This window comes from Lepisma saccharinum, chromosome 7 (genome assembly GCF_977018435.1).
Source record: "Lepisma saccharinum chromosome 7, izLepSacc3.1, whole genome shotgun sequence".
Classification (NCBI taxonomy): domain Eukaryota; kingdom Metazoa; phylum Arthropoda; class Insecta; order Zygentoma; family Lepismatidae; genus Lepisma; species Lepisma saccharinum.
The window spans coordinates 47,845,400-47,862,652 of NC_139235.1; the positions used below are offsets into that span (position 1 = coordinate 47,845,400).

Below are 17,253 nucleotides of genomic sequence, written 5' to 3' on the forward strand. Positions count from 1 at the left end.
CCGTACCAAATATATTAATTAATATTCTTTGATTTTTGAGATATTTATGGATTTTCTTGAACTGTGTGGCCATATAGATATCTTTATTTTACTTTATGTTTCAGAAAATAATACATTTTTCTATCATTTTCAAGAATTTTTGTACTGATATTATACCCATTAAACCACTAGCAGATTTTCTTGCCAAGAGTAGTAACATCATTCATACAAGCTAGTCATTGATGGTTCTGTTTTTCTCTCAGAACCAATTGGTAGTACACCTCCTCGCTTGCCACCTAGCAAGTCCAAACTTGGTGCAGTTACTGGATCTTCAGAAAAATCTCTTGTTCTTCCTTGTGATGCTCAAGCTTATCCACAGCCTGTTTTCAGGTGAGCAGAAGAACATGTATTTTATTTCCTAAAACAAATAAAAGACTTTTAACGATTTGTATGTTGATGGATACTGGAGCTTTTATGGTTGAAAAAACTTTTATGCATGAACACGTAACATACATATTTGAAGAAATAAAGACATTTAAAATGACACCGATGCTACGATTTGGTTTTAGAATTTCTTGAATTCAACATAGTAAGGTGATTTTTGCTATCTGAACTGATTCCCATCCTTGTCTTTTGTAGCTTTCTTGATATATGTAGATTCACTGCTTGTTCATATTTAAGTAGCTTCCCAACACTCAAGTTAACCAGAAACTGAATATAGGGTCTTCATATCTAGTATTCATTATGTTAATTCATTTCACCTTGCCAATTTTATGATATTATTATTATTATTTGAAGTGGGCATAAGCTGCCCACTGTGGGCCAAAGCATGGCAAGAAGCTTTTTGCCGGGTGATGCATGGTCAGTATATCAAATCCCATTGTCGCTGTTTTCTGACTTTGAAGACTGGAGTCACTTGTACTAGTTTTCATTAGCTCACAAATTGCCATTATGTGATGATGGGTCAATATCGAAATTTTGGAGGTCCCACTGACCCAAAAGTGTTAGTGCCAGCCATTCAGCTATATGGGAGCTCAGTTAATGTGTTCATAAGGCGATATAATGGAATTGTTGCACATGTTTTCATCTCTTCCAAAGGTGATAGTGCTGTTAGGTTATTACTTATCCAAATCTGTAGTAGCACACAAATATTAAAACTTACATGTTCTAATTTTGGAAATCTCAAACATAGGAGGATAATTCACACAATGTAAAGCAGTGAAGTAAAAGTCACTTTACATGTTGCTATGTTCAGAAGGAATGAAGGAAACGATTATATTTAATTTACTGATGGATTGTTTTCTAGGCACCAATGTTTTTCACAGTGTGGTCTAGGATACTTATGGTATCTGAAGAGCCACTTAATAATTCCTTGATCATTTGTGAAGACTACATGACATTTATTGAGCATAGAACAATTTTTTCTTGTTTTGTAGAAATTTTTGGTTTAAATCATAAATATGTGTGTGTGAATTTCAAGAGATTAACTGAATTACTCTCAGTTCAACTTCAAAACTCATTGTAAGTTAATTTCTGCAAAATTAAACAAAAGTTTCAAACAGCTGTGTCAAAATGTATACAAAAGCTGTGGAAAACACCACTGTGTCATTTGTAGTAAATTTTCTGGATGTAGACTGACTTTAAAAAAATATATCATGAACTGCATAGAGATTGATTACAGTCATATTAATATGGATGTTTGGCAAAAATTGTGAGAGAACTGCTTATTTTTCTACTTTCAACCAATCTGCTGGTGTTTGGTCACAAAAAATTACCCAGAAATAAACCATGTTAGATTTTGCACAAATCCTTAAATATCAAGAAATCAAAGCAATTTTTGAAGGAAATGCTTGAATGTGTTGTTCTCTGTGTATTTTTCAGATATTATGTGGGAAATATATATCAGAAATTTTATTTGAATTTGCCAATAGCAGTAACATTTAAAATTATGAATGCAAGATTATATTTGTCAAAAATTCAGAATCTTATATTCTTGAATGTTTTTCATCATATAAATAGACATTGATAATTTTGTTTGCCCCTTAATAGAACCAATTGGCAGTACTCCTCCTCGATTACCCCCCAAGTCAAAACTTGGTGCAGTCATTGGGACATCACTACAAGCTCTTGTTCTTCCTTGTGATGCTCAAGCTAATCCACAGCCTGTTTTCAGGTGAGATCAGCAAAAACAGTTTTATATACATTTACATACAAGAAAATGATGAAATGATATAACAGGTAATTTTCTTACAAACAAGCTTTGAACTTAGAAGTGCCATTTTTGAACTGGCTACTGACTTTTTTTTTTAATAATAACAATATTTGAACATTTTAGCAATTTATAAAGAATGAATGAATCAATATTGTTAGGTGCATCAGTTAATAGTTATAAATGTTAATATGTAAGTAGCCAGCCCCTGTGGCAGAGTGGTTAGCACATCAGGCTACGACACCAGGGGTCCTGGGTTCGGGTCCTAAAAGTGGCACAAAAAGCAAAGTAAAATAAAGCAAATCAATCAATAATATGTAAGTATTCCATTGCAACTGTACCAAACCAATCGACCAAAGTTTTGCTTTAATAGTATTGAAAGATTCACATATGAGAAAGAATGTGAAAATAGCTTTTTGAATTGCTATAAACTCTTTTGTTGTGCAGTATTGGTGTAGTATGGGGATCTTACATAATTCCCAGGCTATTTGGACTCCATTTAACATTTAATTATCAACTGGCATTTTTATGCCATACGACACATACCTTGTTCTAGAAAAGTACTATAAGTACTGCATTTGAACTGATACTTTCTGATACTAATATCTGATACTAGTAGATAGATATCAGTATTTGCTCAGCCATAGTTACGTACTTTACTTTAAAAAAGAAATTTTTGCCAAAAGTGATAAATTGCCCATTTAAAGTTTACAGATACTAGTAACTAATATGCCTTTGATCTGCAATGTTTGGTGTGAGAGAAATAATTTCAGTATTGACCCAGCATTACGAGAATCGTTGTGGAGCTACGTAGAAATAATAATAATAATTATTATAATTAGTGCTCCAGCCTAGAATGTCAGAAAACAGTGGAAAACAATGGCCTTACTCCTGGAACAGCTGTTGCACCTAAGGGTTTATATATTTTGTTAGTAATTCACTTCTTTAATTAATATGTATGACCAGATGACTTCGAGGGTTTTGCCTTAGAAAAAGAAACTGTATATTTAGACACTGCATATAGTACATGAATTATATCTTTATAGTCTTTAAAAAGCATCATTATGGAAGAACTTTGTACTAAATTACAACCTATTAATAATAAATCAGTAAAATTATCATAATTTTTACTAATAATTTGACATCAATATGCCTACATTTGAATTTGTGCCTTAGTCTGAAGAAGGCCCTGACACAGGGCCAAAACATTATGCGTATAGTGTTTTTTGTATAAAGAAAAGAGCATTTGTCAGCATATTTAGTGTTTTTGCTACCTTAGCTGATACTCATAGAGTCTCCTTTGCATCTATTCCTGCTATTGCACTTGGAAGCATAATAACGGTTGACAGATTGAGTCATTTTGCATAAAGTTAGAATAACCTTCATGCTCACTCCTTGCTGTCACGTTTACTCTTTGGCGTATACTGGCTGAGCAAGATCTCATCCATTGCCACAATGTGCTCCAGGAAACCATCAAAAAACTGTTTCAAGGATCGCTGAGCCTCCTTTGTGGCACCTGACACTGACTCACCTCACTGAATGACTGACTGGCACCTTGGAGGCAAATTACACATACACAACCTACCTTCCCTGCCAGTGCTGCCACCTAGCAACACAGCCTGGAACTCATATCGCAGACATGTGGCGTATCCCAACCTGGCCTACATATCCCGTAAGTTTCATCACTCTGTCACTTTATTTCTCTTTTTCACGGCATTAATCCGGTTATTTATCAACCGTACCAAATATAAAATTAATTATCCAATTAAAGTTGTTACACAGGAACTTCTTTCTTTTTAACACAACTCCAGGTTACTGTATATTTTCTACTGTCTTGTAGATATCACATTATTTGAAGAAGGAAATTATAAAAAATTAAGAAACTTTTAATGTAATGTTAATAAACACATAAAAAATTGTTTTTAGTTGGAAGAATTAATTTCAATTCCAATAATAATAGTGGTTGAAGTTTTGAAAAATTAAACCATTCTGTCTAAAGTGACCATCTGGCTATGGAGCTTCAATCCTATCATCAAAATGGAAATGTGAACTTTTTGTATTTTTAAAGTTCATGGTATAATTGGGAAAATTATTGCTTCTCTTAATTTTTATTCTGCATTTTCCCAGCATACTAGCTACTAGCCTTACTTTTCTGTTTCAAAATAAAACTCTTCTTGAACTTTCAAAAGAGAAGTCCATGGAAAACCATAATTAAATTGTATGTGATATTTTATGTTAACAAATGTGAAATGAAGAGTTTCCAAATATTTAGAATTTTGTAAACCATGTTAACGTATTACATGTTGAGTTCTAATGGTCATCTTTCTTGGTATCGATTACTTTGTATTGTGATTGAGAACCTTGAAATTTATCTTTCTTATTGTTCTGAGAAACTGTCATTCTTCTTGTGTAATTTGTATGAAAAGAATGAATGCAGACTTTCTTGCTAAAAGTACAATTACTAATATTAGCGGCAATGAAACACCATGAAGCAGCATCACTGAGCAGTAGCTGTCATATCAACACTCGCAGAATATGTCCCAGCAAAGAAGATGAGGATAGAGTAGAATGCAAGTACCACAATCTCACAGAAAGGGTGTAACAAAGAATATTGTACATCAGGAATATCAGCACAATGTGGCAACCAATTTTGTAATGGTTGGTGCAATTATACCTAGTCTTACCATAAATACTGTCCCAAAGTTGTAAGTAAATAGACACAAAATGGTGAGAGATATTGTAATATCAGAATAACATGAGGTGCATGGATGCATTATGAACCAAAATCACAAATAATTATTCGAAATGGCCACCTTTAGCACTGACACACTTCTGAAGTCTTCGTGGCCACGCATCAATTGAATTACGCAACACATCGACTGGAAAATGAGCAACTGCCTTCAGAAGAGATCGACCGCTTTAAACTTTCAATATTGGGATGTCTCTTCTTCCAAGCCATATCCTGAAGCTTGGACCACAATTTGTAGTCCAAAGGGTATAGGTCCGGACTTGCAGAAGGATAATCTGAAGTGGAAATGAAGTCTGGAACATTTGCTATGAGTGCACGCTCCATTTCTGTGAAAAAGGGGTAAAAACATCAGCCAAAGTGTACCAGCAGACAGTACTTGAGAAACTATGCAAGAATCTTACCGACACCATCTTCCATGGAGAGAACTGGAGCTTCCAGCAGGACTCAGCCCCAGCACACAAAGCACGCACCACCCAGCAGTGGTTGGAGGCAAATGTTCCTGACTTCATATCCACGTCAGATTGTCCCTCTGCCAGTCCAGACTTAAACCCTTTGGACTACAAATTGTGGTCCAAGCTTCAGAAGATTGCTTGCAAGAAGAGACATCCCAATATTGACAGTTTAAAGCGGTCTCTTCAGAAGGCAGCTGCGGAGTTTCCACTTGATGTGTTGCGTAATTCCATTGATGAGTGGCCACGAAGACTTCAGAAGTGTGTCAGTGCTAAAGGTGGCCATTTCGAATAATTATTTGTGATTTTGGTTCTTAATGCATCCATGCACCTCATGTTATTCTGATATTACAATATCTCTCACCATTTTGTGTCTATTTAATTACAACTTTGGGACAGTATTTATGGTAAGACTAGGTATGTACACAAGCATCATACTTGATGTGGAGTAATTTATCTATTTTCATAAACATTAATTTTTTATTTTGACAAGAGATAGGAATTTGCTATTGTTAAATGTTACATATCTAAATATAAATAATAGAGACAGAGGATAGCATATTTACAAGTTTGGACAGAATGATATAAAATTTTCTCTAATGCTTAATAGGGGAAAAGAGACACATATTTGTTGTTATATTAGAAAAATACAAAAGTTAGTAATTGCACTGGATTTAAAATTATTGTGAAAGGTAGTGAAATATGAACAAGCTCCCCATTGCACTATTATTGTAATTTATCATCTCACCAATTAGAGATTAATATGATTGTTTTATCAAATTATGAGTTGTTAAATATGTTGTATTAATCAAAGTGTTTGCATTATTACAACCACTTACTGAGGCAAGCACGTGACACAGTTATTGTTGTTCATTGCAGAGCCTCGAACTAGTATTGCTCCCAGAGTTAAAAATACATTGTCTATAGGCGTTCGATTACAAGTCATGAAAAGTGAAAATGTCTATCTTATATGTAGTGTACAGGGGTTTCCAATCCCAACATTCAGGTGAGATAATTTAGCTTTATATTATCATTGTAAATGTGTACTCTAGTTGTATCTTCCTTCCCAAAGTGTAGAATGAATGTGTGGCTACTATAATTTGTTGAATTGTGACATGTGAGAACATGGAACATATGAACAATATTTATTTTAGAACAAATATTGCACTCTTAAATTGGTGTTTGGTAAGGTAAATGCCAAAAATCTAGCTTGATAATCTTTATTACTCTCTTGGTATATCTTGTTGAACTTAATTGTCTTGAGTTTGAAAATATACCATATGAGTGATATTTCCTAATAATTAATGCAAATGTGGAAAAGTAAGCTTTTATTGTGTATACAATTTTGCTGATACTTAAACTATTTGGGTACTTTGTAAAACAGTAAATTTGGATCCTTTGAAAGTCAATAACATTCATTGGAGATTGGAGATATTTATCACCAGAGGATAACCATATATCATTTGTAGTGTACAAACATACACACACATAGAAAGAAAACAAAGACATTTGTAGGAAAGTTCTTGGAACACATTTTGTGAAGCAGAACCTCTTGCTTGCAGAACCTCAAACAAGCATGGCACCAAAAAAGAAGGATAAGGAACTAGGAAGTTTTGAAAAGATTTTTTCAGCTGGAAGAATTCTTCAGCTACTATGTGCTGTTCAGGGATATCCCTCTCCATCATTCAGGTACATAATTATAAACCAAGTATAAATCAAAGATGACAAACATCTTTGGCTTTTCAGAACCACAGACAAGTGTGGCCCCAAAAATAAAGGAAAATCACGTGGCCATAGTCAAAGTGGAGTCTTCACTTGCAAGCCTCATGGTAATGACATGCCTAGTTCAAGGATATCCTATTCCAGCATTCAGGTACAGTGTTATGTGGCAGTGGTGAAAGTGAATATAATTGAATTTCAGAACCTACTGCTAGTGTTGCCCCTAAATTAAAAGATGGCCAGTTCACTGGGGTCAGGGCTGAAAGCACAGTCAATAAATTCTCTGTTTTGACTTGCATGGTTCAGGGATTTCCTATTCCAGCATTCAGGTATGTTGTGCATTGATTTTCAAGAACTTTCTTTAGGTAGTTGTTGTAGCTATTCCCAACACTAATTTCAGAGCCTTCAGCTAGCGTTGCACCAAAAATGAAAGATGAACAGATCACAGGAGTTAAAGCTCAAACGAAAGTAAAGAAAATCTCCATATTGAAATGCATGGTGCAAGGATTTCCTATTCCAGCATTCAGGTATGCCGAAAATAACATTTATATAAGTAGCATATTCATCAATATCAAAGTAATGTCCCAAAATGTAGCACTTCTTTTAATGTGATTTACAGAACCCCAAACAAACATTGCCCCAAGGCTAAAGGATTCCAAAATTGAGACTAAAAGGGAAATTGCTCCTTCTGGTTCTGCTGCATCTTTAGTGTGCCTAGCTCAAGCTTCACCCATACCTTCATTTAGGTAAATGCCATTTTAACTAGAATTTCTTGTGAAGTTTGTAGCTAATAGAATCTAACTGTCTCTTAGATAGCAATCATGATTAAATTAATGTATTTTCACTAATTTCCTAATCATGTTTGGTTTGACAATTTACATTTCATTTTCATGAGGAAAAGATAGTTATCACTTCTTTTTTAAATAGTCCACTACACCATTCTGTACTCTTTATTGTATGATTGATCGGGCACTAATACAAAGCCTGTAAATTCCAGTAGGTATTTATGAGACGAATACAAACGGACTCACATGACTCACACGACTTTTCAACATAGTCCCTCCCTGGTTCAGGCATTTATCCCAGCGCTACACGAGGTTCGTGATGCCTGTCTCATAGGACTCGGGGTCCTGTTCTCAGAGCCCAGCTCTTACTTCGTGCTTGACAACATCATCTGAGTGAAACAGGCATCCTCTGAGATGCTTCTTCAAAGGAGCGAGGAGATGGTAATCGTTCGGAGCAAGCTCCGAGAAGTGTGCTGGATGATGGGGCACATGTCACCCAAAACCAAGCATTGTGATAAATGCCTGAACTGGTAAGAGACTATGTTGAGAAGTAGTGTATGAAGTGTCCTTTCACGTGAGTTCATTTGTATTTATCTAATAAATACCTACTGGAATTTGCGTGCTTTGTATTCTTCTTTTCTGATTCCCTAGTACAATCTGAAATGAATTGAGTGGGTATTGAAGACTTTTGCTGACAGAGTGGCATCAGGGTGCATTCATTCTCTGTTCTGAGAGAGCAGTTGCCAAGAATAACTTTTTAATATATTGTAAAATCCAATAGTGCTTATGGCTAACTAGATACACACCATATGTATGCAAAACATAGCAATAAGTATAGGTAAAACGTTACTTTTTTTTAGAAGTGTACATAACTTTAGAATTTTTCAGCAGTGATTTGCTATTGTCGCTTCTTAAATAAGGTGCACACTATTGAGAAAATGGCCCAGTCCATGTGACATACGCTAGTGACAAGCTGTCACTTTGTTAAGAAAGGTTTCGTTTATTTCTGAAGGTTCGTTTTCAAGTGGCACATGTTGCTAGTTTCGTTTTGCATGTTACTTGTCCTTTGCCGTTTTGGCGTGAAAGCTGCCTTATTCAGTCATACTGTGACAGACTATTCCTTTGAATTCAGCTCATTTCTGTATGAGACATGGCAATGGTTGATGCCACCAAGAATTTAAAGGTGACAGGGTCTGTTGCAATGTGACTGATTACGGCAGTTTGTACATTTGGCAGAAGTAAGAAATGATGAAACTTCTAGGCTGACTTTATAGCTCAGTAGTAGAGCAGTGGCACAGTGTGCCAAACTTTTGTCTCCTTGCTGAGTCTACATGATACGTATGAAAGTTATCAATCTTGCTTGCTGTTTCTCATCATTGATTAAAATGGGGACAACTATCCCAGACCACAGGTATACTTTGTTCTTGAACTACATTGTATTATGAATACATTCATTGAAATCTTATTACAATTCAGTGACATTCTTCAACAAGAAAGCTAGAGCTAAGCACTGTAAAACTATAAAAATTTTCAGAACCAACAAGTAACATTGCTCCTAAAGCACCAGGCAAGAAGTACGAAGGAGGTGAAATTGTTTCCTCTCCTTTGGGAAAAACAGCTGTTATAGGCTGTCAGGTTGCAGGGTACCCTGTTCCAGTGTTTAGGTAAGTTACATATTAGAAGTAATTTTTATGTTAAGGGTTGCCAATGCTTTTTCAGAGCCCACAAACAATGTTCCGCCAAGAGTAGCCGGGCGAAAAATTGAAGGAAGTTTAGTACTGGATGTAATCCGGTTGAAAACAGCAGTGATTGTCTGTGAAGTAGCAGGGTATCCTGTTCCAAGCTTTAGGTAAACGCAAACTTTTAATTGGCTTACTGTTGAAGTAATCTTAACTCTCCTCAAGAAATTACTTGTTGTTTTCTGCATATGATAATTGCAGAACCAAGTGGGAACATTAAGCCTAAGGTGTTGAAAGAACGATTTGAAGGAAATGATGTTTTACTAGACCATCCTGCTGTTCTGCTATGCCCTGGGCAAGGATTTCCAGCTCCAGTGTACAGGTAAATTATGTGTAAAAATAACAATAAATGGAAGTATTAAAAAAAAGCCTGGAAGAGGGATGGATACATTTCTTTAAAGCTATTTTTGTGACACTTCTTAATCCTCACCCTTTTTAAAAAAATAATTGGCTATACAGTTGCAAGCGAACTCCACATGGGCTTCTTCCAATATTCAGGCAAGTGATGTACGTACTTTTCTCTTGTATGCTAGTTGAGCCAGATTTAATTTAAGAGTATTGATTTGCAGAACCCACTGGGCGAACTGCTCCAAAAGTATCTGGAGATGGGCTCAACAGGCAAAGGGGCTTCACACATGAAAAAGTTGCTTTACTGTGTGATGCTCAGGCTTTTCCATCTCCAATTATGAGGTAAGTTTATTTTACAAATAGCATGTTCCACCAAAAATTATTAATTATGTGTGACAGGAATATTCTGCTTAAGATTAACACATTCACGCCCAGCTCTGATTCTAAACTTACCTTTAAAAAAATGTGACCGCCATCATAAAGTTTTGAGTTTTTCAAAATGACACCCTGGAGGCTGCAAATGAAGCTTTTTCATTAACTATTTCAACCAGTTGGATAGGAACCAGACCTCTTCGAGGGTTCTTGTTTTTGTCCCCTACTCCTACCCCCATTGGTCCTCCAAGGATAAGAATGTGTTGCGCCTCCTGGAGCCCTTGGTAATTTGGCATACTGGACATGCTCTCAGGTAACACATCGCACCTCCCCTCAAAGTCACATGGGGGGGGGGGGGTGTAAAAAAAATGAAAAAGTGGACATCATTTATTGGCAAATACAAGCATGTACTTTAAAACAACCATGGTCGTTTGCAGGCGGGAATGTGTTAATAATTAGTTGAAAATGATGGTGATGAAACAAGCACCTCTATATTAAGGCCTGAAATGTGGGTAAAGGTTTGTGACATAATGGAAGTAAAAAGCCATCATAAATGTCTGAATGAAAGATAGAAAGCAGCCATTCTTTCTTCCTCAAAGGTTGCATTAACAAACATACTTCATCTGAATCATCTAATTGTTGTGCTATTATTAGACACTTGACATTAGGGACTCTTGTTCCAGAAATGTAAATTGAGATCTTCCTTTCCAGTTCTTCGATAAATTATGAATCAAAATCAAACTAGGTTTCAGTATATGTCTATTAGGTTGATACTACTGATATACCAGTAGCAATATTGCTACCTAGGTAACCACAATGAAAGAGATGTTTGGGATTAGTTACAAAGTTTGAAAATGCAAAAGTAAATGTAAAGTGGTCTTACGCACATAGTAAGTATTGATCATATCATTCTCTGTCTCAAGAAATGATATGATCAGCACCACATTTCATCCACCTTTGCCTTCCCAGGATGAGAGGCTTTTTGAACCCCCAAGAACCACTTATGCATGGCTATCAATATGTAAATTCCTGGGTTAGATCATCCATCCCAGGGCATGATACTGACTGTACTCTTACATCTCCCAATTCCAAAATTCAAAACTTTTAAAAAATTGTTTCAAACTAAGATGTCTACTACAGTCCCGCAGAATTAACTTGAGACAAATGGCTGCCGGCGCCACTGCAGGAGTACTAACCTACAGCGAACGCTTGACTCTCACGAGAAACACGGGTAATCAGCTGACAATGGAAGATGGGAGAATTGAAAAATAATTACATTGTGTAACGGAAATATCACTGTATTAAGAGGACATGCTAAGAAAATTATAAGCTTTATAAGTATTCTATCTTACACAATAAGTGGATAAACGGTTTATTCTTTACCTTTAATCCATAATTTGAAAACACCGAAGCTCTATCCACTACCTCTTTGCTTGCTTCACCAGTCACTGCACGTGAGTCCTTTCAACAGTTGGTAATATTTTGCGTGCCCGAACATTAGAGTTTCCGTTGGCCCGTTACAGCGGGAAGTTCCCCACTCTAGCCAATTCGAGAGCAGTTGCATCACTCGCAGAGTGGCCATGTCTCTCAAGTTAATTCTGCGGGACTGTAGCTGTGGATTGATATTTGTAAATAGGCATCAACTGGTGAAATAAAAGTTCCTACTTTTATAAAAAGCATCAAACATTTGGTGCACAACCAAGTGGAACATTCATAATTAATTAATGAAAGATCTCTGCTTGTAATTAATTGTTTTAAAAAAATATTGTATATTTGCATTTTTTTATTTCTGCCTAAGTGAACAAGATTTGCAAAAAAAAAAAAAAAATCTTCATAGACATTATAAGTATTCCAAGCAAACCAGTTTTCTTTCCAGACAATGATCATTGATATTGTTACTAATATGAATTTAACATGGAGAAAAATTCAACACTCAAAGCGTTATGACAGTTATGCTGAGCATGACACAAGTTGTAGTCTGTTATAACTAGTTTGTGAATTCCGTGAATCGTATGTAAAATAATATGTTCTAGCTACTAGTTCTCAGTGAATAAAGATAATGAACTCATCTGAATGAGTTTACATCTGAATGACCCAGAAATATAGGGAATCATGCTGGAAAATTAGCATGCTTAAGATGAAAATATAAATATTAAATATAATGTTAAAATGAAGTGGCTGCATTCAGATTCTTATAAAAATACAACTATGCCAAATGTGCATTTTAATATACTCAAATTAAGTACTCACTTATTCATGAAACTGGTTTTTATGATGTTCTATTAATTTTGGTGGCCACCAGCCCATTATCTGACCAAAATCATAGAACATCATAAAAGACGTTTCACAGATAAGTGAGTACTTCATTTCAGTATACTAAAATGCTACCAGATGTTTCTTTCCTCGAAACATGAACTTCATTTTAAATTAAAAATCAATGCTTTTATTTTTAGAAATTCAGTAGATTTTTAAATGTACTCATAAAATAAAAACATGCATATGAACACATGTCAAACTCTAAACATATTTATTGATTAATAACATGTAAAATTATGCAGTTATTATATTGTAAGTATGGTTTGAGTTAGCTTTATTTTCACTTACCAATAAGCATGCTACTGTATTAGGTTATTTACAGTATTCATATTAAACTAGATGACTAATATGCTTCAGTGGAAAATATTATATAGGTACTTTGTTTATGTTGCATGTCTAAATGTAATTGTGTGTTACATTGCACTTTACATTTTCATATTATCAGGATTAGTCAAAATTAGGGAACACCTAAATATCTGTGGAACATGTAGAGTATTGCCGACACATAAACCTCTGCCATGTGATGCACAACACAAGTCAAGAATTGTGTTGCTAATGTAGCAGATAAAAAATCGCTGCAGTGTGCTGATGCACAGCTGTTATGTAGAAGAAAATTAGAGAATTCAGCTCTATCTAACGTTGAGTTTTAAATGTTTTAAATGTTTTGCATTATACCAGGACTAGTATACTATATATACTAACAAGTAGATTTGTATGTACATACATATGGACTAAAAATTTGCAAAATATGGACTAACACATACGTAAAATTACACAAAATGCTGCAAAGAACACTTCTTCATAGTGATTCCTTATTTGAGTGATTTCAAACAAAATAAACAATTTATTATTTTCCATTGCATTAATGCATTGGTGGCGTTCTAACTGTTCACTTCCAATATACCTGTCTACACTGGTACGAAACTGCAATGACAGATAATACACGACCGACACTACCATTGCTTTGAGAACTAATAACATGTGAATGTGTTAAACCGCGACAGTATTATTGCCTCTCTGTTTGGGGACAGTGGATTGTACATTGTTTGTTGTAAATTTACAAACAATGCCAGCTTCAACAACAATAATAAGTACATATACTGCCAACTAGACAATAAGGTGCATGGCTTTTTCTTTTGCTATGAAATTGTCACCCATCAAAGCATGGCAATTTTAACACAGAAAACAATATGCATCACATTAAGCAGCAAAAATGACAGCCTCCTCTATGCAATTCCTACAAGAACAGGTGCCGGAGCCTAGAGTTGAAATGCTCATGGAGCCAAATAATTTATCTCGTCTATGTATATTATTGGTCAGTCTTGTCGTCTGTAGTGCATTATTTGACTCAAAAAATCTTGTTCTTTTAAGGGAAATATCTTGCATTTCTGTCAGAATGGTTCTATTGTTTTGTGTCTTCCTCCACCTAAATCCCATCTTTTGCAGCAAACTTCGCAAACTCTCTTTACTTCCCACAAAATTTATGTCCGCCTCTAATTTGACATGCAATTTTTCAATGTCGGCACTTCATTTTCATGCAGAGCGTAGTCGTATATGCACCTGCGGATAACGTTTTCATCGAAAAAGTCCACTGACGATTTGGTCGCTGGTCTTTGACGATCTTTCCCGGGAGTGTGGAATGATGTGGAGGGTCCTTGTGACATCTCAAGAGATTGTCTTTCGTTCATGATAGCCGTAGTTGTTCGTTGAGGAACTCCAGTTGCAGCCGCTGCTCTCTTGCCAAAATTCATTATTAGGATGCTAACACCTTGACTGGTTTCCTCCTTCATGAACTCGTGCACGTTGCTTAGAATCTCCTGAGCTTGGCAATGCAAGGTTTTTGATTTCAATTTTGACAGGACTGGAGGCATTATGGAATTTAACGTTCATTAACAAACACACACTTTCACATACACACAACATCAAACCCGCCAAATACTTAAAATAATATTATGCCGCTTTCAATCCAACAAAACTCCACCACTTTGTCTTTCTCCTTCAGTGATAGAAATAGAGCTTCGTTAATACAGCTGGCAACACTAGTTACTAGCTAGTCAATAAAAATGCGTGTGTAAAAGAAGCAACCATTATGTTATGCTATATTGCCACATTATCATCCCTGTCGAATGGTGTGAACCGCGAGCTTGAGCGCTATTCAAATGTTCTAAATTATGTTTGTTTGAGTGTGTCTAAGAATGGAATGACATATTGGCAACAATGGCGAAGGTTGGCGAGCAGGGTAGAACACGTGATGCTAAGAGGGAGGGAGACGAAACTAAAATTGAGATCTGCACCGTGGCAAAGATAGCTGGGTCGGGCTGTAATAATGATTGAAGTATCATCATCAGGCAATAGGCCAGTTGCTGCATCTTTGACACATGCTACCAATACATTCCTGCCATTTTGACAGTCCATATCTTGATTTGAACTTTAGAACTTGAATTTGTGTAACCAATCAAATTAATGTAAATTTTTTTGAAAAATTGTATTCTAAAATCAGTGTTGAATTTGTTTGAAAGTTGCTAAAGAGCATTGAAAGAAGCAAAGAATTCATCATGAGAGATTCTGAAAACATGGCAATTTAAACATAAATAAAGATAAACTAAAACTGATTTCACTATTTGAAATTCCAAAGGTGAATGCAGACTAGTAGGTTCCAAGATAGCAGAGGAGTATTGAAACAATAGTCACAGGTAACTCATTTAACTCATAATGGGGATGATATGATTAATCTTCCATTATGTATCCTAGAGATATTTGGATAGTTTTAGACTTTAGCTTGGAGGCAACTTAATATGAAATGAAAATAGATTTCACTACTTGTTTTTTTTTTTACACAAATTTTAGTGGATACATATAAAATTCTAAAGTTGAATTCAAGATCTAATACATAATAATAATGTTATAATATTTTATACTCTATTTGGATAGTTCCTGACTTTTGACTCACCCTGTGTATTTAATGTGGAATTTTTTATTTATGCATCTATAAGTGTTTTCTTTGCAGATTGCATGTAAGTATCCAACTTATATTTTGAGTTAAAATCTTTGTGTAACTCCTCTTGCTGATTAATATTAAACTTACAAAAATAGTACTTCTGTTATGATTCATGTTATATGCAAATACTTATGTGTTGATTTATTTTGCTTTGCATATCAATGAATTCTTTTTATAATAATTTTGATGTGCAGAGGAAAGAAGTAATATTTTAGAGTAAGAACAGATATGTTTTAAATGCGCTATTTAACTTGTGCATTCTAAATGAAATTTTGAATTTTCTTTCTCATTTCTTGTTTGATGAAAATGTGTTTCCATTGTGAGAAACATAAAACCAATTTCAAATGACAATTATAATGTGTGCTTTGCAGTGTTTACTCCATTCTCAGGAGAAAAGATCAATAGATCAATAGATCAATAGATCTACCATACTACTGATCTACTGATCTCATAGCTGCAGTACAAAATTTGTTCATAGCTATTGCCTTTTTTGAATCTATTTTCATGCAAAACTTCTTTCTTATAGGCCTCATTAATTAGTACAAAAGAGATTTATTTCTCTTTCAATTTCTCATTACAATAAAGAAATAATTTTGTTATGGAATGTAGTTTCTCTTCTGTATACTAACTAACAAACTAACTAACTCCCTAGCCTTCTTAAACACGAAGGTTCATGGCTGCAGCAACACAGGTCTTCCATCTTTCCCTATCTTGAGCAAGTTCTATATACTCTTTTCCATCCCTACCGATTTCCCTTAGGTCCATCTCAACGTTGTCCCTCCATCTTCGTCTTGGCCTTCCTACAGGTCTCTTACCATCAGGTTTCCCAACAAGAATCCTGTAAACTCCTCTTTCCTCTCCCATTCGTGCCACATGGCCTGCCCACCTAAGTCTTCTTGATTTAATTATTCTAATAATATCTGGACATGAATACAAATTATGTAGTTCTAAATTATGTAACCTTCTCCACTCACCTGTCTCCTCATCCCTTTTAGGTCCAAAGATTTTCCTAAGGATCTTATTTTCAAATACTCTCAATTTATGTTCCTCTTTCAATGTAAGGGACCACGTTTCACATCCATATAATACTACAGGCAAAATTACTGTTTTGTATATTTTAACTTTTAGTTTCTTAGATATTAAACGAGAAGACAAAAGTTTATGAAGAGAGAAGTAACATGCATTTCCTGAATTAAGTCTACTTTTTATTTCCTCTTTAATATAATTTTCATTTGTTAATATTACTCCTAAGTATTTGAATTTGGAAACTGGTTCAAACGAGTTGTTATCAATAATTAGATTTTGATTATTACCTAACACTTGGTTTCGGCCTGTAAGCATATATTTAGTTTTCTCTTTGTTAACTTCCAAACCTATCTCTTTAGCAGTTTTGAAAAATATTTTAGCATTATTCTTAATTGTATTCACATCATCCCCCAGTAAGTCTACATCATCTGCATATGCTAACAACTGAGTCGCACCATTTAATTTTAGTCCTTCTTTAGTTTCTTTTACCTTCCTAACAGCATATTCTAAGGCAAAATTAAAGAGCAAAGGAGATAATGCATCTCCTTGTTTTAACCCATCATG

At 35.0% G+C, this 17,253-nt stretch overlaps 1 protein-coding gene across 49 annotated transcripts in view; it reads left to right on the forward strand.

Moving 5' to 3' along the window:
• Positions 1 to 17,253, forward strand: part of Dscam1 (Down syndrome cell adhesion molecule 1) — a 426,431-nt gene that overhangs the window by 248,852 nt on the left and 160,326 nt on the right. For 26 of the 49 annotated variants that reach the window (XM_083125266.1, XM_083125252.1, XM_083125256.1 and 23 more), the window contains one exon: positions 9,610 to 9,739. The exons of 14 other annotated variants lie outside the window; for them this stretch is intronic. In XM_083125266.1, the coding sequence (XP_082981392.1) occupies positions 9,610 to 9,739 (130 nt within the window). Of the gene's footprint in view, positions 1 to 242; positions 370 to 2,028; positions 2,153 to 6,948; positions 7,076 to 7,307; positions 7,435 to 9,424; positions 9,555 to 9,609; positions 9,740 to 9,830; positions 9,952 to 10,198; positions 10,320 to 17,253 lie in introns of all 49 variants that reach the window. 9 more of the 49 variants (XM_083125245.1, XM_083125257.1, XM_083125280.1 and 6 more) reach the window with 7 other exon arrangements.